At 51.0% G+C, this 26,241-nt stretch overlaps 1 protein-coding gene across 2 annotated transcripts in view; it reads right to left on the bottom strand.

Moving 5' to 3' along the window:
- PPP5C (protein phosphatase 5 catalytic subunit) overlaps positions 1 to 23,251 on the bottom strand; it is a 33,674-nt gene extending 10,423 nt beyond the window's left edge. For both annotated transcript variants that reach the window (XM_069458513.1, XM_069458515.1), the window contains exons 1-4: positions 23,068 to 23,251; positions 16,804 to 17,045; positions 4,838 to 4,985; positions 4,013 to 4,134 (exon numbers count right to left, since the gene is read on the bottom strand). In XM_069458513.1, coding sequence (XP_069314614.1) covers positions 4,013 to 4,134; positions 4,838 to 4,985; positions 16,804 to 17,045; positions 23,068 to 23,188 — 633 coding nt within the window. In that variant the 5' untranslated portion in view covers positions 23,189 to 23,251. The remainder of the gene's footprint in view (positions 1 to 4,012; positions 4,135 to 4,837; positions 4,986 to 16,803; positions 17,046 to 23,067) is intronic.
- Between the last annotated feature and the right edge of the window lie 2,990 nt (positions 23,252 to 26,241).

Genomic DNA, 26,241 nt, shown 5'->3' with positions numbered 1-26,241 from the left:
TTGAACTCTCAGTCCATGACATTTTAAAGTCATTGTCTGATGCTAAGAAAGATCCAACTGAAATACAGAAAAATGTAGTAGAATACCCATGCCTCAGCAACATGCCTGAAAAATGCTTTCTTGCTTTTCAATCACTTATTGCAGCAAATCTACATTCTCCTACCTGACCCTAATCAAGACACCCTTAAGGTTACAAATTACTGATATCCATCTAGAAGATCAACTGAAACTGTGGACCTCCATGCTGCAACTGAATATTCAAATGCTTTCCAACAAAAAGCAGACTCAACAAAGTCATTAAAAGGTTAGTTAACTTTAAAATTAACAAATAATTTTCATTTTTGAAATTATTAAGTACATAGTGTTACATTTTTGCAAAATAATGTACATTTTTAAATATATCTAATTGAAGTTTCTTGAATGTGGCTTTATTTGATTACAGCTGAATTAATGAGGCCTTCCAATATGAAAAGGTTCCTCACCCCTGTGCTAAGGTATAACAGAAAATTCAAACAGATGAAATGCTAATAGGTTCTTTTTTTTTTTTTTTGAGACAGAGTCTCACTCTGTTGCCCGGGCTAGAGTGCCATGGCATCAGCCTAGCTCACAGCAACCTCAAACTCCTGGGCTTAAGTGATCCTCCTCCCTCAGCCTCCCGAGTAGCTGGGACTACAGGCATGCACCACCATGCCCAGCTAATTTTTTCTATATATTTTTAGTTGTTCGGTTAATTTCTTTCTATTTTTTAGTAGATACGGGGGTCTCGCTCTTGCTCAGGGTGGTCTTGAACTCCTGACGTCGAGCGATCCTCCTGCCTCGGCCTCCCAGAGTGCTAGGATTACAGGCGTGAGCCACCGCACCCAGCCAACTAATAGATTCTTGATTCACACAAAGTCACAAAAGGAAGAAAGGGGGAAAAATAAATGGGCATATAGAAAAGATATATCAAGATCGTAGATTTAGGCTGGGCGAGGTGGCTCATGCCTGTAATCCTAACACTCTGGGAGGCTGAGGAAGGAGGATTGCTTGAGCTCAGGAGTTCAAGACCAGCCTGAGCAAGACTGAGACCCCATCTCTACTAAAAACAGAAAAATTAGGTGGGCATGGTGGTGCATGCCTGTAGTCACAGCTACTTGGAAGGCTGAGACAGGAGGATTGCTTGAGCCCAGGAGTTTGAGATTGTAGTGAGCTATGATGATGCCACTGCACTCTACCCAGGGTGACAGAGCGAGACTCTGTCTCAAAAAGATAGTAGATGTAAACGCAACCATATGACAGTTACATTAAATATAAATGAACTAAACACTCCAATTAAAAAGTAGAGATTGCTAAACTGGACAAAAAAGACCCAAGTACATATTTACAAGAAAAACACTTTAAATATAAAGACACTGGCCAGGGCGTGGTGGCTCATGCCTGTAATCCCAGCACTCTGGGAGGCCAAGGCAGGAGGATTGCTCGACGTCAGGAGTTCGAGACCAGCCTGAGTATGAGCGAGACCCTGTCTCTACTAAAAATAGAAAGAAATTAGCCAGACAACTAAAAAATCTACATAGAAAAAATTAGCTGGGCATGGTGGCACATGCCTGTAGTCCCAGCTACTCAGGAGGCTGAGGCAGAAGGATCGCTTGAGCCCAAGAATTTGAGGTTGCTGTGAGCTGGGCTGATGCCATGGCACTCTAGCCTGGGCAACAGAGTGAGACTCTGTTTAAAAAAAAAAAAAAGACACCAATAGGCTGAACATAAAAGGGTAGAAACTTACATCATGCAAATACTAAGCATAAAAAATATGGTCTAATTATATTAATAACAGAAAAAATGGATCTCAAGCCAAGAAGTACTGCTAGAGTCATTTCATTAATGATGAGTCACTTTATCAAGAAAGCATAATAATCCTACATGTGTACCTAAAAGTTTCAAAATACAGGAAGCAAAAATTGGCAGAACTATAGGGAGAAACTGACAAATTCACAAATATAGTTAGAGTTTTTAGCAGCCCTCTCTCAATAAATAATAAAACAATTAGGAAAAAATAGTAAGGCAATAAGATTATTAACAAGTCTCTGTCATCTTGACCTAATTGACATTTATAGAGCCCTGCGACTAACAACTGCAAAATACATATTATTTTCCAGTGCACGCTGTATGTTTGCCAACATAGACCTAAAAATAGCCCCAAGTGGAATCACAAGGAGTATGTCCTCTGACCAAAACACTACTAAATTAGAATTCAACAATATATCTGGAAAGTCCCCAAATATCTGGCATTAAACAATATGCTTCTCAATAACCTATGGGTAAAATAAGAAATCACAAACAAAATTAGAAAAAAATTCTAACCATTCAGTTAAATAAAAACACAACATATCAAAATTCCTGGGATGCAGCTAAAGCACTTCTTAGAAGGAAATTTACTTTTAAACGCTTTTAAAGGTTGAAAGGTGTGAAATCAACAGCACAAACATCTACCTTCAGAAGCTAGAAGGCAAAGTAAGCCCCAAGCATGCAGAAGAGAATAAAAAAAGAATGAAAATCAATGAAATAGAAAAAAGACACTCAACAGAGAAATTCAACACAAGCAATGAAAACATAAAGTCACAAAAAGATTTGTCCAAGAAAGTTCACAGCAGCTTTACTTATAAAAGCTACAAAGTGGACACGACCCAAATGTCTCGCAAAGACTGCATGAGCAAACAGACTATTCACACAACAGAGTACCTGAACGACCGACACACAGCACTTCTATGAAACTCACACATTTATGTCGAGTGAAAGAAAACAGACACTAAGGATTATAAACCCACGTGACATTTATATGAAATTCAAAACCAGGCAGAATTAACTTAAGGCGGTAAAAAACCAGACTGGTGTCTGCCTCTGGGACGGGAGTGGGGCTGACGGGAAAGGGTCGGGGGAACTTGCTGGGTGATGGAAATGGTCTGTAACTTGTTTGGGCAGTGGGCACATCAAACTTAAAACTCGTCTAACCGGACACTTCAGATCTGTGCATTTTATTGTGCGTGAATTATGCGTCAACTAAAAACAACCAGGAATGTGGACATCCCTCCTCTGTGCTCACCTTCGTCAATGTGGTCAGCGTAACAGCTAACCCATTCAGAGCGCTAACTATGTTCCAGGCACTGTTGTTCTAAGCACTGATGTTGACTAAACTCAGTTAATCGTGACAACTACCGTTGGTGGAAGCAGTATGATTATCCTCATTTTACAGACAAGGAAATCAAGGCACAGAGAGGTGAAGCCACCTGCCCAGGGGCGCACAGCTAGTAAGTGGGAAAGCAGACATTTGCACCCAGGCCATCTGGCTCTAGGATCCATAAATTGGCAGCTTCACCCATTCCTGCAGATGGGGTGGGTAAACCCCTTTGTGCACCAGGCCCCAATGCTCCCTAAATCTTCCCCGTCACCTGCCACACTCACCTGCCTGTCAATCGGACTCACAGGAAGTCCTGCATCCTCATGACCATCCCAGGAGGTGCTGGACCCCAGCAGTTCCCCAACTGTACAGTGAGATCCCTGCATCCCTCAGAGGTCAGGGCAGAGGGTCTCGTAGGGGTCTCCCCCAGAGACATGATACCAGAGCCTGAGTCTCACTCAATCAGCTCAACATCCTGTGGCCAGCTGCCCTCGTGGGGGTCTCAGGGGCTTAACTAACCATCAAGTCCCAAACAACCTGCAGCAAATGACAGCCACAGGTACCCAACAGCCCTGGATCAAAACTCTCAGCAAATGGCTCTGCTGCTTCCTCACCTTTGGCCCGGGGCTGGTCTCCTAACCTCTCTGGCCCTGTGCCTCTGCACCTGTGACACGGCACTGCCTGCCACCTCCCCAAACTGCTGTGGGACTAGATGAGGTCATGCACTAACCCCTCAGCACGATGCCCAGCACAGTGTCAGCTGCCCTGACCACCCTCCTCCTCCCGCTTGCTCAGCGCCCACGGCAGGTTGCAGGTACTATCCCGGAGTTCCAGGCAGGCCCAGTACAGGCGCATTACCTGGTAGGCGCATTTCCGGTGCAGTTTCTTCTGGTCCTTGTACCACTGCATGAGCTCCTTCATGAAGGTGATTGTCACTTTGCCGTCTTCAAGCTTGGGCCCGCTGTACTCATCTTCGATGGCTGGTGAGTGAACAGGGGGACGAGAGTCAGCAGCCACAGTCATTGTGAGAGTAGGAAGGGGGGCCTGGACACCCAGGTCAAGAGGGGGACGGAGCAAGTGCAGAGTCCCCTCCACGGTCAGGTCTGGCTCTGCTCTTCCTGCCCCTCCCCTTGCCCTCTGCGATCTCACAGCACTGGACACTGTCCATTCCTCCCTGACTTGCTCATCACCTCTCCCCACTAGAGTGTCAGCTCCGTGAGGGCAGGGAGCGTTTGTTCCTAGCTGTGTCCCCAGTGCCTGGAACGCAGCCTGGCACATAGGAGATGCTCGGTAGTTATCTGTGGACTGAACGGCTGAGTCTTCTCAGCACCTAGAGGACCTAGAGGTGAATCAGACAGGGAGGCCCATGAGGGTTGGGGCTCCTGCCGGGAGGCAGGGGGGCGGGTGGTAGAGATGGCAACAGGGAGCCAGGGGCCAGGCGGGGGAGGAGGGTCAGTGGGCTGGGTGGGGTCCCGGGCCCCAGCCTGGCCTGCTGAGGAACATGAGGCCCAGCTCTGGACTGTGCTCAGGGATGCAGGCAGAGGAGCAACAGACACGGGCCTGGGGACAGGGACGGGGCTGCCCCCAGCTCACCCAACCCCCCAGCGTGCAGGGAATGGGAGGGCCCGTGCAAGAATGTGGAGTGCTCGGACTGGGAGGGTGGGGCACCCAGGCCGGACTCACTCATGCTCTCGACGTCGAGCGAGTCCACCACCGAGCGCTTGTGCTCATCGCCCGCGATGGCCCGCTCGAAGGCCTTCTGCTTCACAATCTTGTTGCACTCCTGGTATTTCATTTTGGCGTCCTTGTCGTGGGGCTTCACCTTGACCACCTGGGCAAGAGGGTGGACATCCACACTGAGGCAAGGTGGGGGCTGGCCCACCTGGGGCTACCCAGCCCAAGCTCCGTGAACGCCAAAGTCAGACTGCCAGGGCCACCATGGGGCCACCGTGTGCTGCTGGTGCAACCTGGATGAGTCTCACCTCCGAGCCTTGGTTTCTGCACCCACAACTGGGCGCAGCAGAGCTGCCCACACAGGTGTGCTTCATACATCTAGCTATGGCTACCGCTAAAATCAACAAAACTTCTGGTCTGAGGGCTGCCTGCTCAGCTTCAGGTCCCTCTGGGAACGAGCACTGGCGTGAGCAGTGCCAACCAGGCACACACACTGATGTCACTGTTGCGATCACCAAGGCGTTGGGAGTCTGAGAGGAAAGGACAGGCCGGGTCCATGGTCACAAGGAATAGTGCCAGAAGGGTCAATGACTTGCTGGGTCACCCAGACTGTCTCAGCCCAAGTTCCCCTATTTCTAAAATGGGGGTGAAGAGGGGCTCCCCCTTCCAGGGCTGTCGGGAGGAGTAAGTAACAGACACGGGGCCTGGCAGGCAGCAGCACTGAGGGGTGTCACGTTCCTCACGACCTCTGGGGAGACCTGGGACAAATGATTTCCCTCAGTTTCCTCCAGTGAAGAGAGGCGAGACTGGCCACAGACCCAGGCCGCCTGGGGCCAAATCCCAGCTCTGCCCATGATGAGCTGAGTGACCGCAGGCGGGCGAGTCTGCCTCTCGGGTCGGTTCCCCACCAGGCTGGACTCACAGCAGCAGCAGCATCTACCTCCGAGGGCCGCTGTGAGAACTCAGTGAGAGAACGCAGCAGCGCCAGGCAAGAGTGAGCTCCGCAAAGCGCCGACTGCTCTCCCTGGCCCTGTTCACGGGGCTCTGGGTCATGCGGTAAGTTCCCAGGTAAAGGAGCCCATCCCCACTCCTCTCCCCACCTTCTCCCCCCACTTACTGTAAACTCTGACCCTTAAAAAGCAGAGAGGGCTGGATTCAGATCCTCACTCTGCCACTTACTTGCTATGTGACCTTGGGCCAGTGACTTCACCGCTCTGAGTCTCAGTTTGGTTATCTGTAACTATTACTGTAAGACTGCGGACCCTGCCTGACCTGCCCAGGCCTCTGGCCTCCCCAGGAGTTGGCCCCCACAGCTCCTGAGCCAGGGAACAGAGGGAAGTAGCCAGAGCCGGCCCCCAAGGAGCAGGGGCTGCCCGTGGTGAGCCCGGCAGAATGAGTCAGAAACCTGTGCCAAGACACTCGCTAACACCTGCAGGGTGGTTGGCCAGCAGCAGGGGGTGGGGCTCATTCACCCTGGGGATAGCTATGTGGACCAAGTGGGGTGGGAAGCAGCTGGGGAGCAGCAGGCAATGGCCTCCCCCATGTCTGGGTGGGCCCAGGCCAGGGCGCCCTGCCCGGTGGCTCCACCTGGCCTGTGGTGTGGTGCCAGGCAGGGGAGGGTGGCAGCACCAGACGGGCCCTGGAGTCCTTCCCAACAGGGAGAGGTTATGAATCCACAGCTGGGATAAAGTCCAAACCACCACATGGCCTGGCCCATGCAGCCCCGCCCACCTTGCCACTGTCTCTGTTTGCGGGGTACCACCCAGCCAGACCACTCTCAGGCCCCCAGTGTACCGACTCCCTCTTAGCTCCCAGCCTTTGCACAGGCTGCCCCTGCCCAGAACACCGCATTTCCACCTCCAATTCCTTTCTAGCTTCTCCTCCCTTAGGTCTCAGCCCCACTGTCCCCTCCTCTAGGAACTCCCCATCCTGCCCACGCTGGGTCAGACACTCCCTCTAGGCTCCCACAGGTCCCTGGGTTCCCAGGCCTGGGCGCTGCTGGGAATGGGTCTAAAAGGCGGCTCCGTGGGCAGGGCCGAGACTCAGTTACAGCTGTGTCCCCCACAGTGCATGAGTGGGAATGTGGTGGGAATCACCACCCACACCTTTCAAGTCCTTGGTGGTGGCACTGATCTCTGATGTCCCTCCAGGGATGCGTTACTGTTTTGATTGCCTACTTTCTAGGTAGAGGCAGCTCTATGGCTTCCATTTGGCCTCTTCTACCATAATGGCCCTCACTGCACAGGTTAAGGGGCCAATGTGGGGATCCTGCCAGCTGCTGAGTATGTCGACCCTGATGAGGCATTCTGGAACCAGGGGAATGACACAGGAAGGGTTCAGGGACCCAATGGATCCACTGTGAGCTGGACCTGGGCTCAAACTCCATCGATCACCTGACCTCCACAAGCCCCTACCCTGACTGGAGGACAACAGCTTGCTGCTTTGCCTCTGCTGTCCATGACAGATGCCTTCCCTTCTGGTTGAGTGCTGCCACTTGCCGCCTGCCACCCTGGGATCCAATTACTCTCACTGTATTTCAAAGTTTTCCAAGTAAGTGACTGCGGCTCCCACTGTAAGGTCCAGCACACAGAGAGGCACAGTTGTGCAGCTTTTCGGGGATACTGGGGCCTGCTCACAAATCTATTTCTCAAAGAATTAGTGAGAAGTATGTCTTCTGGACCCTCTCAGTGTGGGTGAGTAGGTTTCAAGTGACAAATACACTCTGGCATTCCAATCTCCCTAAGCCTTTGCATCTCTTCCTTCATGTTAACCGAGACGGATCGGGCATCTCCAACTCAGTCGTGGTGGGCCATCTCTTGATCCGTGTTTCAGCCGCCCACCAACCAGACTGTTAGCACCTTTCCCAACTCCTGAGCTGCAACATTAAATGCAGGATCTGGGGAGGAGGGGATGGGGAAGGATGCTGGTGTGACTACATGATTCTTGCCAAGGGAGAAGAACACAGGTAAAACGATCATACTTTTTTTCTTTTTCTTCCCCACCTTACCTCAACCTTTTTCCCTCTACCTGCTACAGTGGTCCTAGGACCAGAGCTCCAACTACAAGTGCTGGAAGAAGGGCTGATTCCTAAGTGAGAAACTGTAACTATGTTTTTAAATCTTATGTCAAAATTCCTAAGGACCTGATGGGGGTGAGCGGTACCTTCACCCCATCTGGCAAAATTGGGGCTAACAATGAATGCAGCCATTAATATTAATATACTGCCTGATGTTCAAATAGCCCACGAGTTCTGCACCTGTGCAATCTTACCCATCTGAATGGGAGCAAACTGAAGCGAGGCACTTGCTAGACTTATATTGCTTCCTAAAATGCAGACCCAGCACAGTGGCTGGTTCTAATGTCCCTTCCAAAGGTGGACAAGTTTGGGCAGAGAAAGAAGAGAAACTTCTTATCTGAGGAAAGTGAGCCCCTTTTAAACTATCAGGCCCAAAGTGGCATTGGAATGAGAGAGTAGTCTCGTCCACTTCCCCCTTGGGAAAAGCAAACATCTCCTAAAGCTGCTTGCTACGTGGGCTCTAGACTGATGCCACAGAGTTATAAATCAGCCTAACCATCCCAAAACTCACACCCTATAGTTCAACAATGTAGAACCAATGACTAGTTTATGTTATTTCTGTAAGCCAATGAGATTCCTGAAACTCTTATAATTGCCCCTCTCCTGATTTGTAAAATGCACAAACGAGAGACTTGAGGACAATCAGCTACAGGCAAAAAATATGCTGCTTTTTCAAGGAAATTCATGCAAAAGACCATGACAAGTACTTTTGAACACAGGTTTCTGATAACTGCACACCATACCACTGGATTAGGTAAAAACTTCCAGAACCAGAATTAATTACACAGGACCGAACTGATGAAGGACTGAAATGATTTTTATGATTTTTGGTTTGAAATATGGTTGATTCTTTTGATGTTTTATTTTCCAGAGTCAAGAAAACATTTTTTTTTTTCCTTTTGAGCTATTAATAGCTTATACCAATTGGGTAAAGTATACTTTTGTGAGCAAAACTGAAACATTTATTTTTATCTCTACCTGATTTCTCCAGAATTCAGAAACTATTCATGAATATTCTTATTTTACGGCAATAGAGTTATCTGCATGAGTTCAATAAGATTCTGTTTGCTTTTGTAACAGGACACATTGGAGACACTGGTTATTCTACCAAGGCTTTGACTGGAATGGCATGTTTGCAGATGTGACTAGAATGCTCTCAGGGACTGAGGTTGACTTTATAAAATGAAAAGATTTGGAAAAAGACTGGCCTGGTACCTTGTCTACCCAGTTCTCTTACAAAGCTCTTGATCTTACGGTAAGAATGTCACTTTCTGACATGCCCAAGAATCCTCAAAATATTTTGGGACCCTGAGGAGAGAGGACTTCACCCAATTTGTGCAGGTATTACAGCCACAGCCTGATGGGGACTCCTTGGCCGGGCTTCCCAGCTTTAAGAGGCTTTTAAGAATCTCATCTGAAATTTCTTTAAAAACATTCCAGGAAAGCTAACTTAAAAGGCATCTACAGTCAACCACTATTCTTGCTCTACTTTATGCCAATCACCAGGCTGTGTATAACTACTAAAATTTGTTTTGCAAATAAATTGGTCCTACTTTGATTTATCTTTGGTAAAATTGGGGATTGGAAAGAGAAAAAATGTTTCAGTAGCACCCCTGTCATTAGATTCTAGCCCTGACCATTCATTGTTTTTGCGCTTTTATTATTTGCCTACAATTTGGACTGAACCTTGAATTATTTCCTGGCTATAGTTAAGTCTCCAAAGAAGAACCAGGATTTAATTTTCTTCATGATGTTTCTAGTTGGCTGCCTAATGCAATAGGGTTTTTTTTTTCATTCTGGTATACAAATTCTTTTTGACTTTAATCCTTATTGTGCATTATATTTCTACTCTTCAAATTATTCATGCTGTTGTGAACTAAAATAAAATCTTAAGCCCCCTCAAGCTGATGGAATGGACCACCTGTTGGCCAAGGAGAGGTCAGAAATACCCTAAAGCTGAGTTGCCATGAGAAGGGAAATCAGACATGCCTCGTCATGGCTCCCTCCCTTCTTGGAGACGTCCTTTGTAGCTCATTAACAGGCCGAAGGCTATGTAAGTCAAAGCTTAAACCACACCTGCAGGTCATTCATTTACTTAACAGATCACTTGAGTCTGGGTGTACATCCAGTGTATGTCCAGTGGCTGGGCTCTGATTACAGACATCCTTATGTTAAAACATTCCAAGCCTTTAGACAAAGCTTCATTTCTTTAATTACAAAGCAAAGAATCTTTTAAACCCACCCATAACCTGTAATGCCCCCACTTTGAGATGTCCTGCCTTTTTGGGCCGAACCAATGTATACCTTCTGGGTACTGACTTTTGACTTTACATGTAATCCGTGTCTCCCTGAAATGTATAAAACCAAACTATAACCCAACCATGGCAAGACCACTTGCTCTAGGCTTCTTGGGTGTGGCTCTCCAGGCCATGGTCACATATTTTCAGCTCAGAATAAATGTCTTTAAATTATTTTACAGAGTTTGGGTTTTCTGTTGACACTATTTATCTCTCATTGTTTTACTTCTTCCGAGAAAACTAAAATGGTATTCTGAAGACTGGAGATGATTCAGAGAGACAGCAGCTATGTAAATCAATGACTTCACTGAGGTCTCTTTTTGGAGGGGGAGGGGACAAGGTCTCGCTCTGTTGTCCTGGCTAGAGTAAAGTGGCATCATCATAGCTCACTGCAACTTCCAGTTCCTGGGCTCAAGGGATCCTCTAGCTTCAACCTCCTGAGTAGCTGGGACTACAAGCTCGTGCCACCAGGCCTAATTTTTTTCTGTATTTTTTGTAGAGACAGGGTCTCGCTGCACTGCTCAGGCTTGTCTCAAACTCCTGGGCTCAAGCATTCCTTCTGCCTCAGGCTCCCAATATGCCAGGATTACAGGCATGAGCCACCTCTCCCAGCCTAAGGTCTCATTTTTGCCACTTTGTGATGTCATTCCAATTGGGCTTTTGGGTGCTCTCGAAACTACCCTTTATAAAATTAATACAGGTCCACAAAGCGAGAACTGTGGTAGGGGCCTGAACTCTGCGAAGGTACAGGCATAGTTCATATATATCTATAAAACCAGCCATTGTTCCCTAGTTTGCTTTCCTGTAATTGCTATTCATGAGTCTTCATCCACTGGGACTCTGGCCTCGTGAGCTCTTTGTCTCTGGGCTTTTATGGTTTTTTTTTTACCTACTGAGGAGGGGCCGTTTTATTTGGGTGGTCCAGTGGAGTGTCTGTCCCTGCCCTGGCTTTCTCCTGGGTATACATGGCTCACCTGTCTTTCTATATTCTACACCTGTTTTGCACCTGCCAAACTATCTGTAAAAACCTTTCTTCCAAATTCTCGGGGAGATGGATTTGAGAACTCCCTCCTGTCTCCTCTCGTGGTGACTGCAATATTAAACTCCTTCTCTGCTGTAACCCCTGCCATCTCAGCACACTGCCTTCCTCTTGAGCAGTGGGCAATGAACCAGGGAAGGCTGTAACACTCTTAAATTAAAATTCCTCACTGAGACACCTTTTCCTCCCAAAGGAGGACAGGACAGTCCTAGAATGAGCCTTCCCAGTGACGAGGGACACCCTGACACTTAAACTTTGATCATCAACGCTTTCAAGAAAGATTTTGATCAAAAGGGGAAAATGAGAGGGAAAAAAACCCAAACTCTTTGTCTCAGGAATGCGAGCCTCCTTTAAATTGTGAGGCCCAGAGAAGTGCTGGAATGAGACAGTAGTCAGGTCCCACATCCCCCGTTAATGGAAAACACCCCAAACTCTGTAAAATAATTCAAAGAGGTTTATTCTGAGCCAAATGTGTGCGACCAAGCCAGAGCACATGGCCTCAGGAGGTCCTGAGAAAATGTGCCCACCATAGCTGGGTTACAGTTTGGTTTTATACATTCGTGGAGACAGGAGTTGCATGTAAGATCCTAAGTCAATATGTGGAGGGCATACATTGGTTTGGCCTGGAAAGGCGGGACATCTTGAAGGGGGGGGGGCTTACAGGTTACAGGTGGGTATAAAGATTCTTTGATTTGTAATAGGTTCAAGAAATGAAGCTTTGTCTAAAGCCTAGGAATGTTTTAACTTAAGATAAGGATATCTGTTAATCAGAGACAAACCCTGACATTTACAGAAACTCAAGTGATCTGTTAAGTAAATTGATGGCCTGCAGGTGTGATTTAAGCTTCCTCTAGCATAGCCTTAGGCCGGCTAATGATTGAGTATCTTATTGTTACAAACGATATCTCCAAAAGGGAGGGGGCAAGACCATGGGAGTTCATTCAGTCAGCTGGGAAGCTTAAGATTTTATTTCGGTTCACACCCCCAGGAGAAAAGTAATCATCTTCTGAGGACAGCTTTCTATGTGGGCTCTAGACCAATGCCACAAATAGCTGTAAATCAACCTAACAATGCCATGAGCAGACACCATAACTCAGCGGTCCCCAACCTTTTTTGGAACCAGGGATCAACCTTTTTGGCACCAGGGATCGGTTGCATGGAAGACAATTTTTCCATGGACAGGGATGGAATATTAATTTTATAAAGGCTAGTTTCAAGAGGGGCGTGGCGGAGCGGTGGTGGAGCCCTGCAGCCGGGTCCCTAACAGGCCATGGCCAAGGGTTGGGGACCGCAGCCATAACTCATGCCCTATAGTTCAACAGTGTATAGCCAATTACTAATCAATGTTGTTTCTGAAAACCAATGAGAATTTCTGAAAAACAACTTCTGTAATTGCTGCTCTCCTAATTTGGCCTTTTTTCTTTTCTTTTCTTTTCTTTTCTTTTGAGACAGAGTGTCGCTTTGTTGCCCTGGCTAGAGTGCGTGCCGTGGCGTCAGCCTAGCTCACAGCAACCTCAAACTCCTGGGCTCAAGCGATCCTCCTGCCTCAGCCTTCCGAGTAGCTGGGACTACAGGCATGTGCCACCATGCCCGGCTAATTTTTTCTATATATATTTTAGTTGGCCATGGCCTTTTTTCTTTAAAAGCACAAGCCTCTCCTCTGTCCCCTGGAGCACTTCCCAAGATAATCTGGAAAAGTTTCCTGGGCTGCAATTCTCAACCTTGGCCCAGAGAAACTCTCTACCTATATTAATGTTGCCTCAGTTTCTTCCTTTAGGTCAACAAGCATAAATGAAGAGAAGGAGAAACAGCAGCTGAGCGTAAAGGAATGAATAAATGGATTATGAACGGGGGAAACCCAGTATTACATTAACCCCTCAAAAAAGGCACAAGGCAAGAGATGGCACTGTCCCTTAGCTCAGTTATACCAGATGCCTGAAAAGGTGAAGCTGTGTTTGCCAAGACCACCTGTGGAAGCTGCCCAGAGGGAATGCAGGCCTGCAAACCTGAGTGACCTCACCCTGTGAGGCATATTCATACAATATGATGGGCTTCTAAAAAGAAAGTCAAAACTTCACCCTCCAACTCCATATGCAAAAGGAAGGTAAAGGCCTCAGGCACCTGTGAAGAACATTAAGGAAATTCCCTGCTGACTTCCCGTAAGCACGGACACGCCAATTGTAACTCTCCAGAATCTAAAACTAAGGCCTATTTGATTCCACACTAACAATGACTAACAAAGTTTAACTTTACAGATAACAGAACTGGAGCCACACCGAATCAGACATTCTTCCACCTACATCTATATAATTGATGCTTCCTCCACCCCCCTTTTTTCTTCTAACATTCCCCTTATTTGATGTAAAATGTAAATTTCCTGGGCCTCACAAGAATATAACCATTTTGCCTCATCAGTCTCCCCTTCCTTTGTCCTTACAGGCCTTTAAATGCGGAAGGTTCCAACTTCCCCTTTGAGAAACGGCCACAGATCTGCCTGTGGTTAGCGTTTTTTGGGGGTGAGCCCCCAGTTTGGTTTAATAAACCTCTTGATTGAGATTTTTGCCTCAGTCATTTATTTGGGTCGACAGACTAGATTGACAATGACTGGATGGAATTGTAGTAATGTGTCCGTGTCTTTTGAGTTGTATATCCTTTTGGTGTGAGGGAACTGTGTTCGAAGACCAAGGGTAGACTGTGATACTGTGAAATACATATTTGGATTCATCACGTTTCATTCCCAGACATACAACTACTAAAATGTCTGGAATCTCCAAAGTGGTAAGTGTCTTTCTGTATGTTAACGAGTTGACTGATGGCTGGCCACCCCTAGGTAGCTTCAAGGTGGGGTCTGCTCACTGTAAAAACCAAGGCAGGATTGCAGGATTGGAACTTTTTGGTCTCACCTCCCCAACCTCCAGGTAGAGGAAAGGGGCCTAAGGTTCGGTTGATCGCCAATAGCCAGTGGTTTAATCAATCATGCCTGCCTAGTGAACCTCCACAAAAACCCAAAAGGACTAAGTTCTGGAAGCTTACAGATAACTGAACATACGGAGGTCCCTGGAGAGTGGTGTGCCACAAGAGGGCATAGAAGCTCCACGCTCCTTTCCATACTTCCCGTACGCATCTCTTCATCTGCATCCTTTGGAATCAACCAGTAACCGTGTTTCCCTGAGTTGTGTGAGCCTCTCTAGCAAATTAACTGAACCCAAGGAAGGGGCCATGGGAACCCCGATTTACAGCCAGCTGGTCAGCGTCGGAACTGGGGACAATCTTGTGGGACTAAGCCCTCCACCTGTGGGATCTGCCCTTATCTCAAGATAGATAATGTCAGAATTGAATTGAATTACAGGACACCCAGCTACTGTCCGCTACAATGATCGCTTAGTTGCTGGTAGGGAGAAATCGCCACACATTTCTTGGTGACCAGAGGCCACAGAAGTTAATTACTGATGAGAAATAGAAAAAACACTGGTTTTTACTCCTGTATTCTCACCCTGTTTAACAGATGAGGACACCGAGGCCGAGGAGACGAGGCCCTGGGAGACCCACAGCTGGGATCTGAGCTGGCTGTGAACCGAGCCTGGGCCTGTAGCTCCAACCCCTGCACTGCTGACCTCAGCCTGACTACGGCCCTTTTGCATCACACCCAGCACACGTCCATATTCACGTAAATGGAAAGTACCTTTCATTAAACAACATACACACACTTCCTCCAATGAACAGTTTTTTCTTCTCTATTTAAGGAAGACACAAGTGCCGATCTCAAGGCATTCAATTGACTTTGCTGCCCACAAACCGTTACAAGCACGGACTCTGGGTTCAAGTTCCAGCTCTGCCACTTTCCTGCTGTGTGACCCTGGAGGAAGGGCTTCCCTTCTCTAGACCTCAGTTTCTTTCCTGTAAAACAGGCTGGATTCAGGCACACGAAGAGCTCCCAGCAGCGCTGGGCCCAGGCTGAGCTGCACAGAGCACACCCTCCCACGAGGACCCAGGCTGCTAAAAGGCAGCCTCGGGCTCGTTTGCTTCCACCAAGGTCACATCTCGGCTCGCCCCCAGGTGAGCTCCTGGTCTAAGAGGACAGGGCACGTCCTCTGTCACACTCCAGCATCTGTCACAAGAGGTGTCTGGAGGGAGCCCAGCCCCCATCCAACCCCGCCTGTCCTTCTTGGTTACTCATTACTGAGCCCTGCACCCCCCGTGACCCGCACTCACACCACGTCATCAGAGCCAGGGGATGGCTTGGGAGCCAAAGCTCGGAAGGACTCTGCTCTGCTGTCCTTTACCCTCCTGGCTGTCACTCCAGCACCCCCCTCCATGCCTCTGCCCCCACCCTGACACAGGTATGCCCTGGTCCCAGGCTTGGCTCAAGCCTTTATCTGGCCTGAAGTCCACTGTCCACCCCAGACCAGCAGCCAGTCCAGGCCGTCTGACCTGGCTCCCACCAAATGCAGACTGTGGCTTCTCAGCCCCCCTTGGTTGACCTTCCTTAGGTGACAGAGATGACAGAAGCTGCTCAGAGCGTGTGATGGATGCAACGGAAAGAGGGAGCGAAGATGCGTCTACGTGTGGGAGCAGAACACATACTGCCCGCGCTGCTGCCGTACCATCCCAATGAACAGAGCAAGTGCGCACCCCTACTCTCAGGGAGCCGACTCTGGACTGGGAGGGGACAAGGCCCCAAGGGTCAACCCAAATGGGTTCAAATCCCAGCTCTCCCACTTATCAGCTGGGGGTCGTTGGGCATGTGATTTAACACCTCTGGGCCTCAGTTTGCTCTTCTGTGCAATGGGGACAATCCCAGTGCCCACCTCCCAGGCTGCTGCAATGACTAGAGTGAGCCAGTCTCCGTGAAGGAAGGGGCAGAACACACCTGGTGTGAAGGTGTGTGCTTGCTCTGCAGGTCCTTACAATTGTCATGATTATCATCAGAGCACATCACCAGTGGTGGTGGTGGCAGGGTGAGCGAGGGCACCAGTGAATTCTAGCCGGGCTCCCGGTCCCCTCTCTCATCACCACGTTGCAATATGTCCCATCTGCTGGCCGAGACAGCATGTCGCTCTACTTTCTTCAAAGCACAGATCCTCACCTGCAATTAAGCTGCTGACTTACTCAGTGGTGGGGTTTTGTTCGCCCTCGCCTGAATTTCAAACTGCACCAGAAGGGGTGTGTGGCTCCTGTTCGCCACCACCACCACCGGCGACAAAAACCATCAGGTTAATCATCACAGGACGCTGAGTGGGTGCCAGGCACTGGGCTAAGCATGAAAAGCAAAAATTCACTTATTCCTCCCAGCAACCCTTAAGGAAGGTCCTCTTGTTCTCCTCATTTCACAGATGGGGAAAGGAAGGAACAGAGAGGCCAGGTAACTTGTCCTGGGTCACAAAGCATGGGATGGCCAAGCACGGTTGTGACCCGGGCAGTCTGCTCCCAGCTAAAGGGACCCACGAGTACTCGCTGGATGGGTGAGCAATGAGTGAAGACAAGAACGGCCCCTCATACCCGCCCCTTGGCAGCCGCCTGGCTCAGGAGCCGGCACTGGCCCACGCCCTGCAGCCCGGCTCACCGTCTCGTAGTCTCGCAGGGCAGCCCGGAACTTGCCCAGCGCCATGTTGCTGGCAGCCCGGCGGTAGTAGCCCTTGATGTACTTCTTGTCGAGCTCGATGGCCCGCGTGGCGTCACCCAGCGCGTAGCCATAGCACTCGGTGCGCAGGTAGGCCAGGCTGCGGTTGCCGTAGTAGATGGCATTGCTGGGGTTCAGTTCGATAGCCTGGCTGTAGAACTTGATGGCGTTCTCGTAGTCCTTGGCTGCGGAGATGGAGGAGGAGGCATGAGGCAGTGCTCCACCCGGCCGGAACAGGCCCCGGGCTGGGTATGGCCTGGTCCCCGAGGGGTTCACAGGTGGGAAAGCTGAGGTCCGCTGCTGCACCCAGAAGTGTCTCCTCAACCTGCCCCTCTTCCCTGTACTGACTATCCCTCTAGCTCAGGCCTTGTCCCCTCAGGCCACAATCTCCAGGACCCAAGCTGATTCCACACACCCACCCATCACCCACCCCTCAAGGCACCAAGCTGGGTACTACTTCTTTCAGGACTTCAGGAGGGGCTTCCTGAATCCTCCCTGTGGTCCCCAGGGGGTGTGTTAGTGAGGGCCAGAGCTGAGATTCGAACCAGGCATCTTTGAGTCTGCCCTGGGCCTCCTGTAGCTCGCCAAAGCAAGTAAACAAGCCCAAAGAGGGGAGACCTAGAAGTGGGGAAGAAGGAACCTACTTAGGCCTCAAGAAGAAGGGGACATATCAGCAGAGACCTGAAGGAGCGAGACATAGGCCTGGAGGAAGAGTGCTCTGACAGAAGGAACAGCAGGTGCAAAGACCCTGAGGCAGGGTGAGCCTCGAGTCTGAGGCTGGTGTGGCTGGGGTGGAGGGAGCTGGGAGGAGAGGAGGCAGAGAGGCTGGAGGCAGATCCCCAGGGCCCTGGCAGCCACAGTGAGGTCTGGACATTGATGTTCTAAAATAGAGTCACAGGATGTGACTTCTGGCCACGTGGGATAAGCCATGGCTGTGCCCTGCACTTTACATCCTGACCGTGGAACCTGTGGAATCCTCATGTATGTCTCCATGGCATAAGTACCAGCTGGTGCTCACTTCGACAAGCCACAGGGTTTCATTCAAGGTCAAACTCCCTGTCTGCACCTAAAGAGCCGGGCTTGACCTCTTCCACGTGCCCATTTGACAGTCAGGAGAACCAAGGCTTGGACAGCCTTAGAGCCTTGCCCACATTGGGGGACTGTGATGTCCCAGGTGCCATGCAGGGTTTCAGTACAGGAGGCCCTTCACTTAACCCTCACGACCCCAAGGACGACTGCATTACCCCATTCTCCACATGAGGGGAGTGAAGCTCAGAGAGGTAAGGCCTGTGCTCAAGGTCACACAGCAAAAGACAGATGGGGATTCTGAGCCACGCCAAGGTCAATGTGCCCACTCTCACTCCCATGCCAGGGTGACCTCTGGGTGGGAGCCTGGTACAGGGGCACTCACAGATGCAGGGGTAGGTAGTCGGGGCTCAATTCCTAGCTCTGCCTCTTACTAGCTGGGTGCCCTTGGGCCACTTAGGAACCCCCTCTGGACTTCAGTTTCTGAACGGAGTCCCTGCTCTAACCCCCACTTTAAACCACCACTTTCCTTTGTTTTGTTTGTCTGCTTGGTATCCATTTCCACCATTGGAACCTAAGCCCCACCTTAATTCCTTGAGCCCCTGCCCTGTCTGGGGACACAGCAGCCCCCAGCCCTCCCCTCCCAGAGCTCACAGTCCAGTGGAGAAGACACATCCATCCCCAGACAGTGATGCCCCCGGAATGTTTAGGGTTGGGGCAGCCCAGGGCACACCGCAGCTGAGACCTGGAGGATGAGAGCGAGCCAGGGACAGAGGAAGGAAGGAGAGTCCCAGGTTCCAACGAAAGGTTCCGGGAGGGAGGAACTGAGAGACGGAGATAGACACTGGAGAAAGGAGCAGCTGGGTCCTGGGGATGTGGCCGGCAACAGTCTTAACAACAACCCCCTTCGCCAGCCTAACTCCTGGCAATCTTTCCAGTGCCTCAGATGTCCCCACTATGGGAAGCCCCCCTTTAGCCCCAGGCAGGGCTAGTGCTCCCACCGGGCTGCCTCAGCCCCCGGGCCCCCCTATCCCAGCCCTATCCACTCTAGTTGTCACTGTTAGGACTGTGAGCCACAGGAAGAAGGCAGGATTTTCCAGAAACAAGCAAGGGCAGAGCTGAGCAGCCCAGCTCTGATGACCTGCCCTGGAATGCCAGCGCCTTCGAGGACTCCTTCCAGCCTCCTGGCTGTGCTCCAGAGGCCGGCCGACCAGCGCCCTTGACAGGTGAGCTGTTACTTACTCGAGTGGCACAGGGTGGAGAGCCTGGTGTTTCGGAGCCTGACAGCGGCTCCGCAGATGCCTAACAGCAGGCCTCAGGCCGACAGCCTCCCCTCTCTGAGCCTCACCTGCTCACCTGGAACTTGAGCATCGCAACCAGCTCTGCCTCCCTGGCTGGCTGGGAGGTTCTCTGAACCCACTCACGAAAACTGGCTTCAGCAGAAGCAGTAGTCAGCAGATACGTGTAAAAGAAGTGAATGAATAAATGACTAATGAAGCAACGAAGGCGGCACGAGGGAATGGGCGGGGCCCGTACTACGTGTGGGCCTACACACCACATCCTGGGCCTGCTCTATGTGCTTTAGAAATACGAGCACATTTAAGCGTCAAGACATTCCCCATTTTAGAGATGAGGAAACTGAGGCATAGAGAGGTTAGGTCATTTGCCCAGGGATTCCAGAGCAGGAAAGAGGAAGAAATAGGATTTGAAACCCAGGCAGCCTGAGCTCTTGTGATGACATGCTTCCTCTCCACGAACTCTTAGACCTGGCGCCTCCTTAGGGGTTAAGCAGAGCCCCCTACCCTCTATTTTACAGAAGGGATGCACTGAAGCCCCGAGACAGGGGAAGACAGCAGAGCCACTTCCCTTGGACTTGGACCTGAGTCAGGAACCAGGCTCTGCCCTCCAGGACCTCTGGAATGGGCCTGGGCTCACAGAGCAACCAGCCACAGCTGGTGGGGGGACATCCTCTAAGCTCCTGGGACCCTTCCTCCCATGAGGGCCCCTTTTTTCTCCAACAGGACCAGAATGGGCTCTGGTAGGGACGCTGAATGTGGGTGCTTCCAAGCACGTGGCAAGGAAGGGGATATCCGGGCCCTGCTGCTCACACACTCTGACCTTGGGCAAGTGGTTTCGCTTCTCTGAGCCTCGTTTCCTCTACGTATAAAACAAACAGGACTGTTCCTACCTACCTCCCAGCCCCCAGGGAGGATTAAACCCATGGTGTACCTGGCCACTGCAGGGCTCAATTAAGGTGAGCTGTAATTATTCTTTTTATTGTTATTCCCACAGCCCTGGAGCCTGGGGCTCTGTGCCTGCCACTGCCTGCCAGACGCCCCCCGGGGGCCTGGACCAGCAGGGATGTATTCTCCTCTGTGCCAGCTCAAAGCCAGGCACCTCTGGCTGCCTGCCCAGGCCCAGGGCTCCTGAGAGCTTGGATCCCTAGTCCTGGGGGACAAGGGGCTCCTCCCAATGGCTACGGTTCCCCAGAATTCTCACAGCCTCAGCAGCAACCCCTACCCTGGCTGCTCTTCCCAAGCACCATCTCAGGGACAGGCCACTTTCCAGCCCAACACCCAGCTGAAACTGGGCCCCTCCAGGACACCGCCGACCCCTCAACCCCCAAAGCCTGGTGGTCACTTCGTTCTGCGAAGTCAGCCTCCTGAACACCTCTCAGATCCACATACTCCCTTCCACCCCCCAGCCCCGTTCTGCCCTGGTCTGGCCTCTGTCCTCTCCTGTCCAGGCTCCTGCCCCAGCCTCCACCCCGGTCTCCCAGCCTCCAGTCCTGCCCCCGCAGAAGGGTGTTTCTAAAGCACAAACCTGACCCTGTCCTTACCCTACTCAGAACCACCCATGGCTCCCCAGAACCCTCAGCAAAGTCCTGGCTCCTCCCCACAGCCCTGCGAGACTCGCTCCCTGTGGCCTCACCAAAAACTCCTCCCGCCTCCTCTACTCACCTCCTCGGTGCCAGGCTCTGCTCACCTTTGGGCCTTTGCCACCCAGTTTTTTCTGCCTGGAGTACCCTTCCCCCTCTCTCCAGGCAGCCACTCTCACTTCCTCTCTGAAACACTTCTATATTCTAGAGTCCATTTCCGTCCCCCCAGCCTGGTCGGCAACCACCACCCCTCACCTGTCTACCATCCTAGTCTCCTTCCTGGTCTCCAGTCTTGCCCTGGTGTCCAATCTCTGCACAGTGGCCAGGAGAACTCCATCGAACACTGATCAAACTGTGTTGCCCCTTTCTTAAAACCTTCCATGGCTCCCCAGTGCCCTCAAGACGACACCCAATGCTCCCCAACCTGGCCTCCAAGGCTCTATCTCTGGCCTCATATCTCACCAGTCCTACCTCCACCTCTCTGCTCCTGCCTGATCAAACTTCCCCACACTTTGAATCTGTTTCTGCTCCCTTTAGAGGCCAACTCTCCTCTAAGGCTCTAGATTCTTCCCACCCTCCACCTTCTCCAGGGCTTTGCTGCTGCAAATCTGTCCTTTCTCTTGCAGAATCAATTCTGTCTCTACTGGACCATACTCTACTCTCTTCCGCCCCTTAAAAAAAAAAGCATCTTCCCTTGACACCACCCATTCCCCTCTTGCCACCCTCCCCCATCTCTGCACTCTCCTTCAGAACAAAAATACTCCAAACATTTGTCAACATCTGCTGTCTCCATTTCCTCCCCTCCCATTCACTCTTCAGCGCCCTCCTAGCTGGCTACCACCCCCATGATTCCCCAGCAACTGCTCTTGTCAACGTCACCGCCACCATCCGTGCAGCCAGATCTAATGGTCAATTCTTGGTGCTCACATTGACAGCATCCGACTCGGGGCACCAGCTCTTCCTTCCAGAAGCATCTCTTCTCTCAGCTTTCCTGGTTTTCCTTCCACCTAGCTAACCACTTAGCCTCTCCCTCTTGCAATCGGAGTTCTGTCCTAGGCCCCTTCCCTAGACCCTCTTCCTGGATGACTTCATCCATTCTTAGAACATTTCCAACCACAGGTTGATCACACCCAAATTCTTCTCCAGTCCAGACTGGCCCATCTACCTACTCAATGTGTCCTCTTGAATAACTGAGTAAAATCCAAACTAGTCTTTGCAATGACTTATGAGACCCTGCATGACCTGGCTTCTGTCCTACTCTCTTGCATCCGTCTCCCCCCCCCCCTTCCCTAAAGTTCCAGCCACGCCAGCCTTTCCCCATCCCAGGCCCTTTGCACATGCTGCTCCACCCACCTGGAACACTCCTCCCCAGTTCCCCTTCTCTGAGTTTCTGCTTAAATGCCTCCTCCTCAGTAAGGCCTTCCCTGACCACCCCATCTAAAGTACCCTCCAACCCTTATTCTTCATCACGCTGCTGGTTTTCTTTCAAAGCACTCATCACTATTTAAGCATTTTATTTATTTGCCTGTCTACTCAATGTCTGATTCTCCTACTAAATTACAAGCTGCCTAAGGGCAGGGCTACATTAGTCTCATTCACTGCTATACCGCCAGAGTCTAGCGCCACCTTTGGCATATAACAGGTAGTGAATGAACATTTTTTTAATAAATGAATGAATGAGTGCCCCCACACCTCAGTCCTTCCCAAGATCCTAAGTCATACTATTTTGGGAGACCCCCCACCTCTGCTCCCAAGGGCACCCCACACATCCTTCTTGCTCGGGTCACCCCAATCTCCCACTTCTTGACCCCCCCCCACAGCGCCATCTAATGCTCTATTCCCCACCCCCATAATTGCCTTCTCTATTAGGACTGTCCCCCCTCTGCCCCCCACTCGGTGGCATCCACCCCAGGTCTCCCCGCTAGCTAGCACCATCACTCCCCTGCCACATGTTACTGCTTGGTAGCGCCCTCTTCAGGTCTCACCACCAGGTAGCAACTCTCCAGATCTCACATTTGGTAGCGCCTCCATTCCGGTCCCCCTCCCGCCCCACACTTGGTAGCGCCCTCCTTGGTCTCCCACTTAGTAGCACCCGCTCCGTACACCACTTCTAGGCATTACCCCTCCTCTTCAAAGCCCCCTATGTCGCCCCTTGGTAGTGCCAACCCGGGCCTCCCCACGCCTGGTCACTTGGTAGTGCCTGCCCCGCGCCCAGGCTGCCGCTCCGCGTTGCCATGGTTCCGCGCGGGCCCGGCACCCCTCGGCCTGGGCCGCTGTCCACCGGCCCTCAGAGGCGGGCATACCTTTGAAGTAGTCGTTGGCCTGAGTCTTGAGCTCCTCTGCCCGCTTCAGAGCGCCATCAGCTGGGGGCTCGTCCCGGGGGGGCTCAGCACACTCAGTCCGCTCGCCCTCCGCCATCGCCATGCCGCAAAGCGACCCCCACCCTGGCAACGGCCGCCAGCGGCACCCGGCCGAACCGTCGCGAAGGAGGGCCGGGTGGCTGCAGCCGCTGTCGCACAAGTGTCGTAAAGCGCGGGCCCCGACAGCTCCCTTCGCGCGCCTGCGCAGAGCGCTCTCGCTGGAGTGCGCGGGGACAAGGTGACCACAGGATCCCCAGACGGCACCCCTTGTAGAAGGAGCCAATAGGGAAGGAGAAAAAGGGCATGTGAGGAAAAGACCTGGTGTGGCCTCTGATCCCAAAGTTACCACGTTCGGAGGCCACAAAAGTTTCTCAGGTCTTGAAGTGGGGTTCCCTGCCGTCCTCGCCAGTTGGTGGGTGGGTTGCAAATGCCGCCTGCTCTGCAAGGCAGCACCATGCCCGACGCGGAGCGGGAGCTGGGCGTCCAGCCCTACTGCCAATTGCCTGCGTGACCTTGAACAAATCTTCCCCTCCTCTAGGGCCTCAGTTAACCCTCTTTGGAAAATGGGTGACTTCTCAAGCAAAATAAATTTCCAACCTTGAGGGTCAGTGTTTCTAAATTTTGAACTGAAAGCACCCTGGGCCCCCAAATCCTGAGCAAGGCTCAGAACATCTTTCTCCTCCCTGTGTTCAGCTTCCCAAATCCTGCTGAATCTTCAAATTGACTCTCCTGCTTGTCTACATTTTTTCTTCTCGCCTGGATCACAGCATCAGCCTTCTCTACTGCTTGATTCAGCCTCCCTCCTCCAGTTTACCCTCCATATGGCAGCTAGAGGGATCTTTGTGAGACAGGATAAGACCATGGCATAGCCCCACCCCCAGCCTTCCATAGCTCCCCAGTGCCTTTAGGAGAAAACCCACTCCTGGTGACCTATGAGACCCGAAATAGTCTGGCCAGACCCTACCCCCTTCCCTCAACCCTCACACACTGTACACCCTTCTAGTTCATTCTTTCCAAGCCCTCAGCCTCTATTCATGAGTCCTTTTAGGTTCTACTGGGGCTCCACTCCTGGCAGTACAAGGTATCCTGTCCCTAAACCTCTTGTCCTGTCTATGTAACACCAGCTCAAACACCGCCTCCCTCCACCCTAGAAGGTAACTATCAGTATCATCTCCAGTTCACTGATGAGGGCACTGAGATTTGCAGAGGTCAATACACTTGCCAAAGGTCAAACTGCAAGGAAGTGTCAGAGCCAGGGTTTGAATCTGTCCCTGTGCTCATAATTGCTACTCTACTGCCTCTGTTATGTGCCAGAGGGTTGGCAAATTTTTATTTTGTTTTTGTTCTTTAGGGGGTGGGGAGGCTGCCATAATGGATTTAAATCCTGGATTTAAGTCCCCGTTAGTCCTTTCCCAGCTGTGTGACCTTGGGCAAGTGATCACCCTCTCTGAGCTTCAGTTTCAACATCTGTAAAGTGGGGAGAATAACTTATGCGCATTATATAGAATTATAATGTCAGGAGGCCTAGCACAGTGTAAGTTCATTTCATATTCACTCCATTACAAATACGCAGAGTGGGGCAGAGTGCCCAGTGCTGTGATGGGGGCAGGAGCTTTCAAAGGGTTGTGTGAAGACTTTGGCCAACTAGGGCAGGTAGGGAAGGCTTCCTGGAAGAGGGGGTGTCTGAACCAAGATCTGAAATAGGAGCAGGAGATAACCAAGTGAGGGGAGGAGGGGAAGGAGAAAGGCATTTCAGGCAGAAGGAACAGCAAGTGCAAAGGCTTAAAAGTGGTTTTCTTCCCTTGAGAAGATTCCTATGGGGACCACCAGAGAGAGGTTATGGGAGTGATAATAAAGACATGTGACAGAACGACATGGCCATCTGCACATGAATCTATAGACACACACACTCTCTCTCACACACACATGCTCACTTAAGTACAGAGAATCATGTCACCCAGACACACACCGGTGCCCAGAATCACAGTGTCAAACAGTGCCACACACATACGTAGAATCACATCACACCGGCATACACAGGTCCCAAAGAATCATCACACCTCCCACACTCAGGAACACAGACACTCAAAGTAACCAGAGAGATACATAAGGCAAAATCGTTTCACCCAGATACTAACACACACCCATAGAAGGAATTACAACCCTCCAACACAGGTTCACAGAATTGTCACAAAGACCTACGTGTATACACAGAATGACCACATCAACAGACATACATGTTACACAGACCCCTGTAGGAAGACAGTCATGTACACACAGAATCAGAAAGAATTAATAACATGGACTCCCAGCCGCCCAGTGCACCCACAGTCTCAGAAGCGATCCCAAAGATGAGTCAACACACAGAGCTGTGGTGCCTACCAAGGTGAGGTCTTTATGGTGGTACAGAGATTAGTGGGTTTCAGAGGCAGCATGGCTGGTCCAGTCCCTTCCCCTCCCCTAGCCTAGCACAGCTCCCGCCATTGATGACCCACATCACCCCCTGATGGAAGGAGGGGACAGACCCTAACTCTCCCCATAGCACCAATCTGGATAGGTCACCCCTTGACAAAACAGAGCTAGCACTCCCTTCCAAAAAGGGGGTGAATGGAGCTGAGAAGGGGAGACTTTTTCCTGTGGAAGACAAAGAGTAGCACCATCGTAGAAAGGGAGCTGGGAGGTTAGGGGGACACGTAGGTGGTGGCAGAGAGCTGAGGAGTCCTGGCTTCTCTCCCCACCCTGTGATTTGCAGATAAGGCTGTGCGTGCGCCTGTGCGGCTGGAAGAGTCTTCTGGATTGTGAACCCCCTGTAGGGGTGAGGGAGCCCCAGGTCTCCCAGACATCTGGGGTGAAGTCAAGGTAAGTGCACATAGGAGAGCTGGGGTGGGCAGTGGAGGGGGTTCTAAGACAGAAATTACAGGGATACGAGGTTAGAGAGGCTTGAGCAAGAAGTCCAGGAGCAGCAGGACCTGGAGGGTAGGGGTCTAGAATGGGAAGACTTAGGACAGGGTAGTAATTGGGGTATTTTCAGTGGGGTGGGAAGCCCAGAACAGAGTCAGGTGGGTGGGACCTGCAGTTAGGGACTCAAAGGTTGTAAGATTCAGAACCAGAGGAATC

The sequence above is a fragment of the Eulemur rufifrons genome, chromosome 24 (assembly GCF_041146395.1).
Source record: "Eulemur rufifrons isolate Redbay chromosome 24, OSU_ERuf_1, whole genome shotgun sequence".
Lineage (NCBI taxonomy): Eukaryota > Metazoa > Chordata > Mammalia > Primates > Lemuridae > Eulemur > Eulemur rufifrons.
This window is presented reverse-complemented; position numbering and strand designations above follow the sequence as displayed.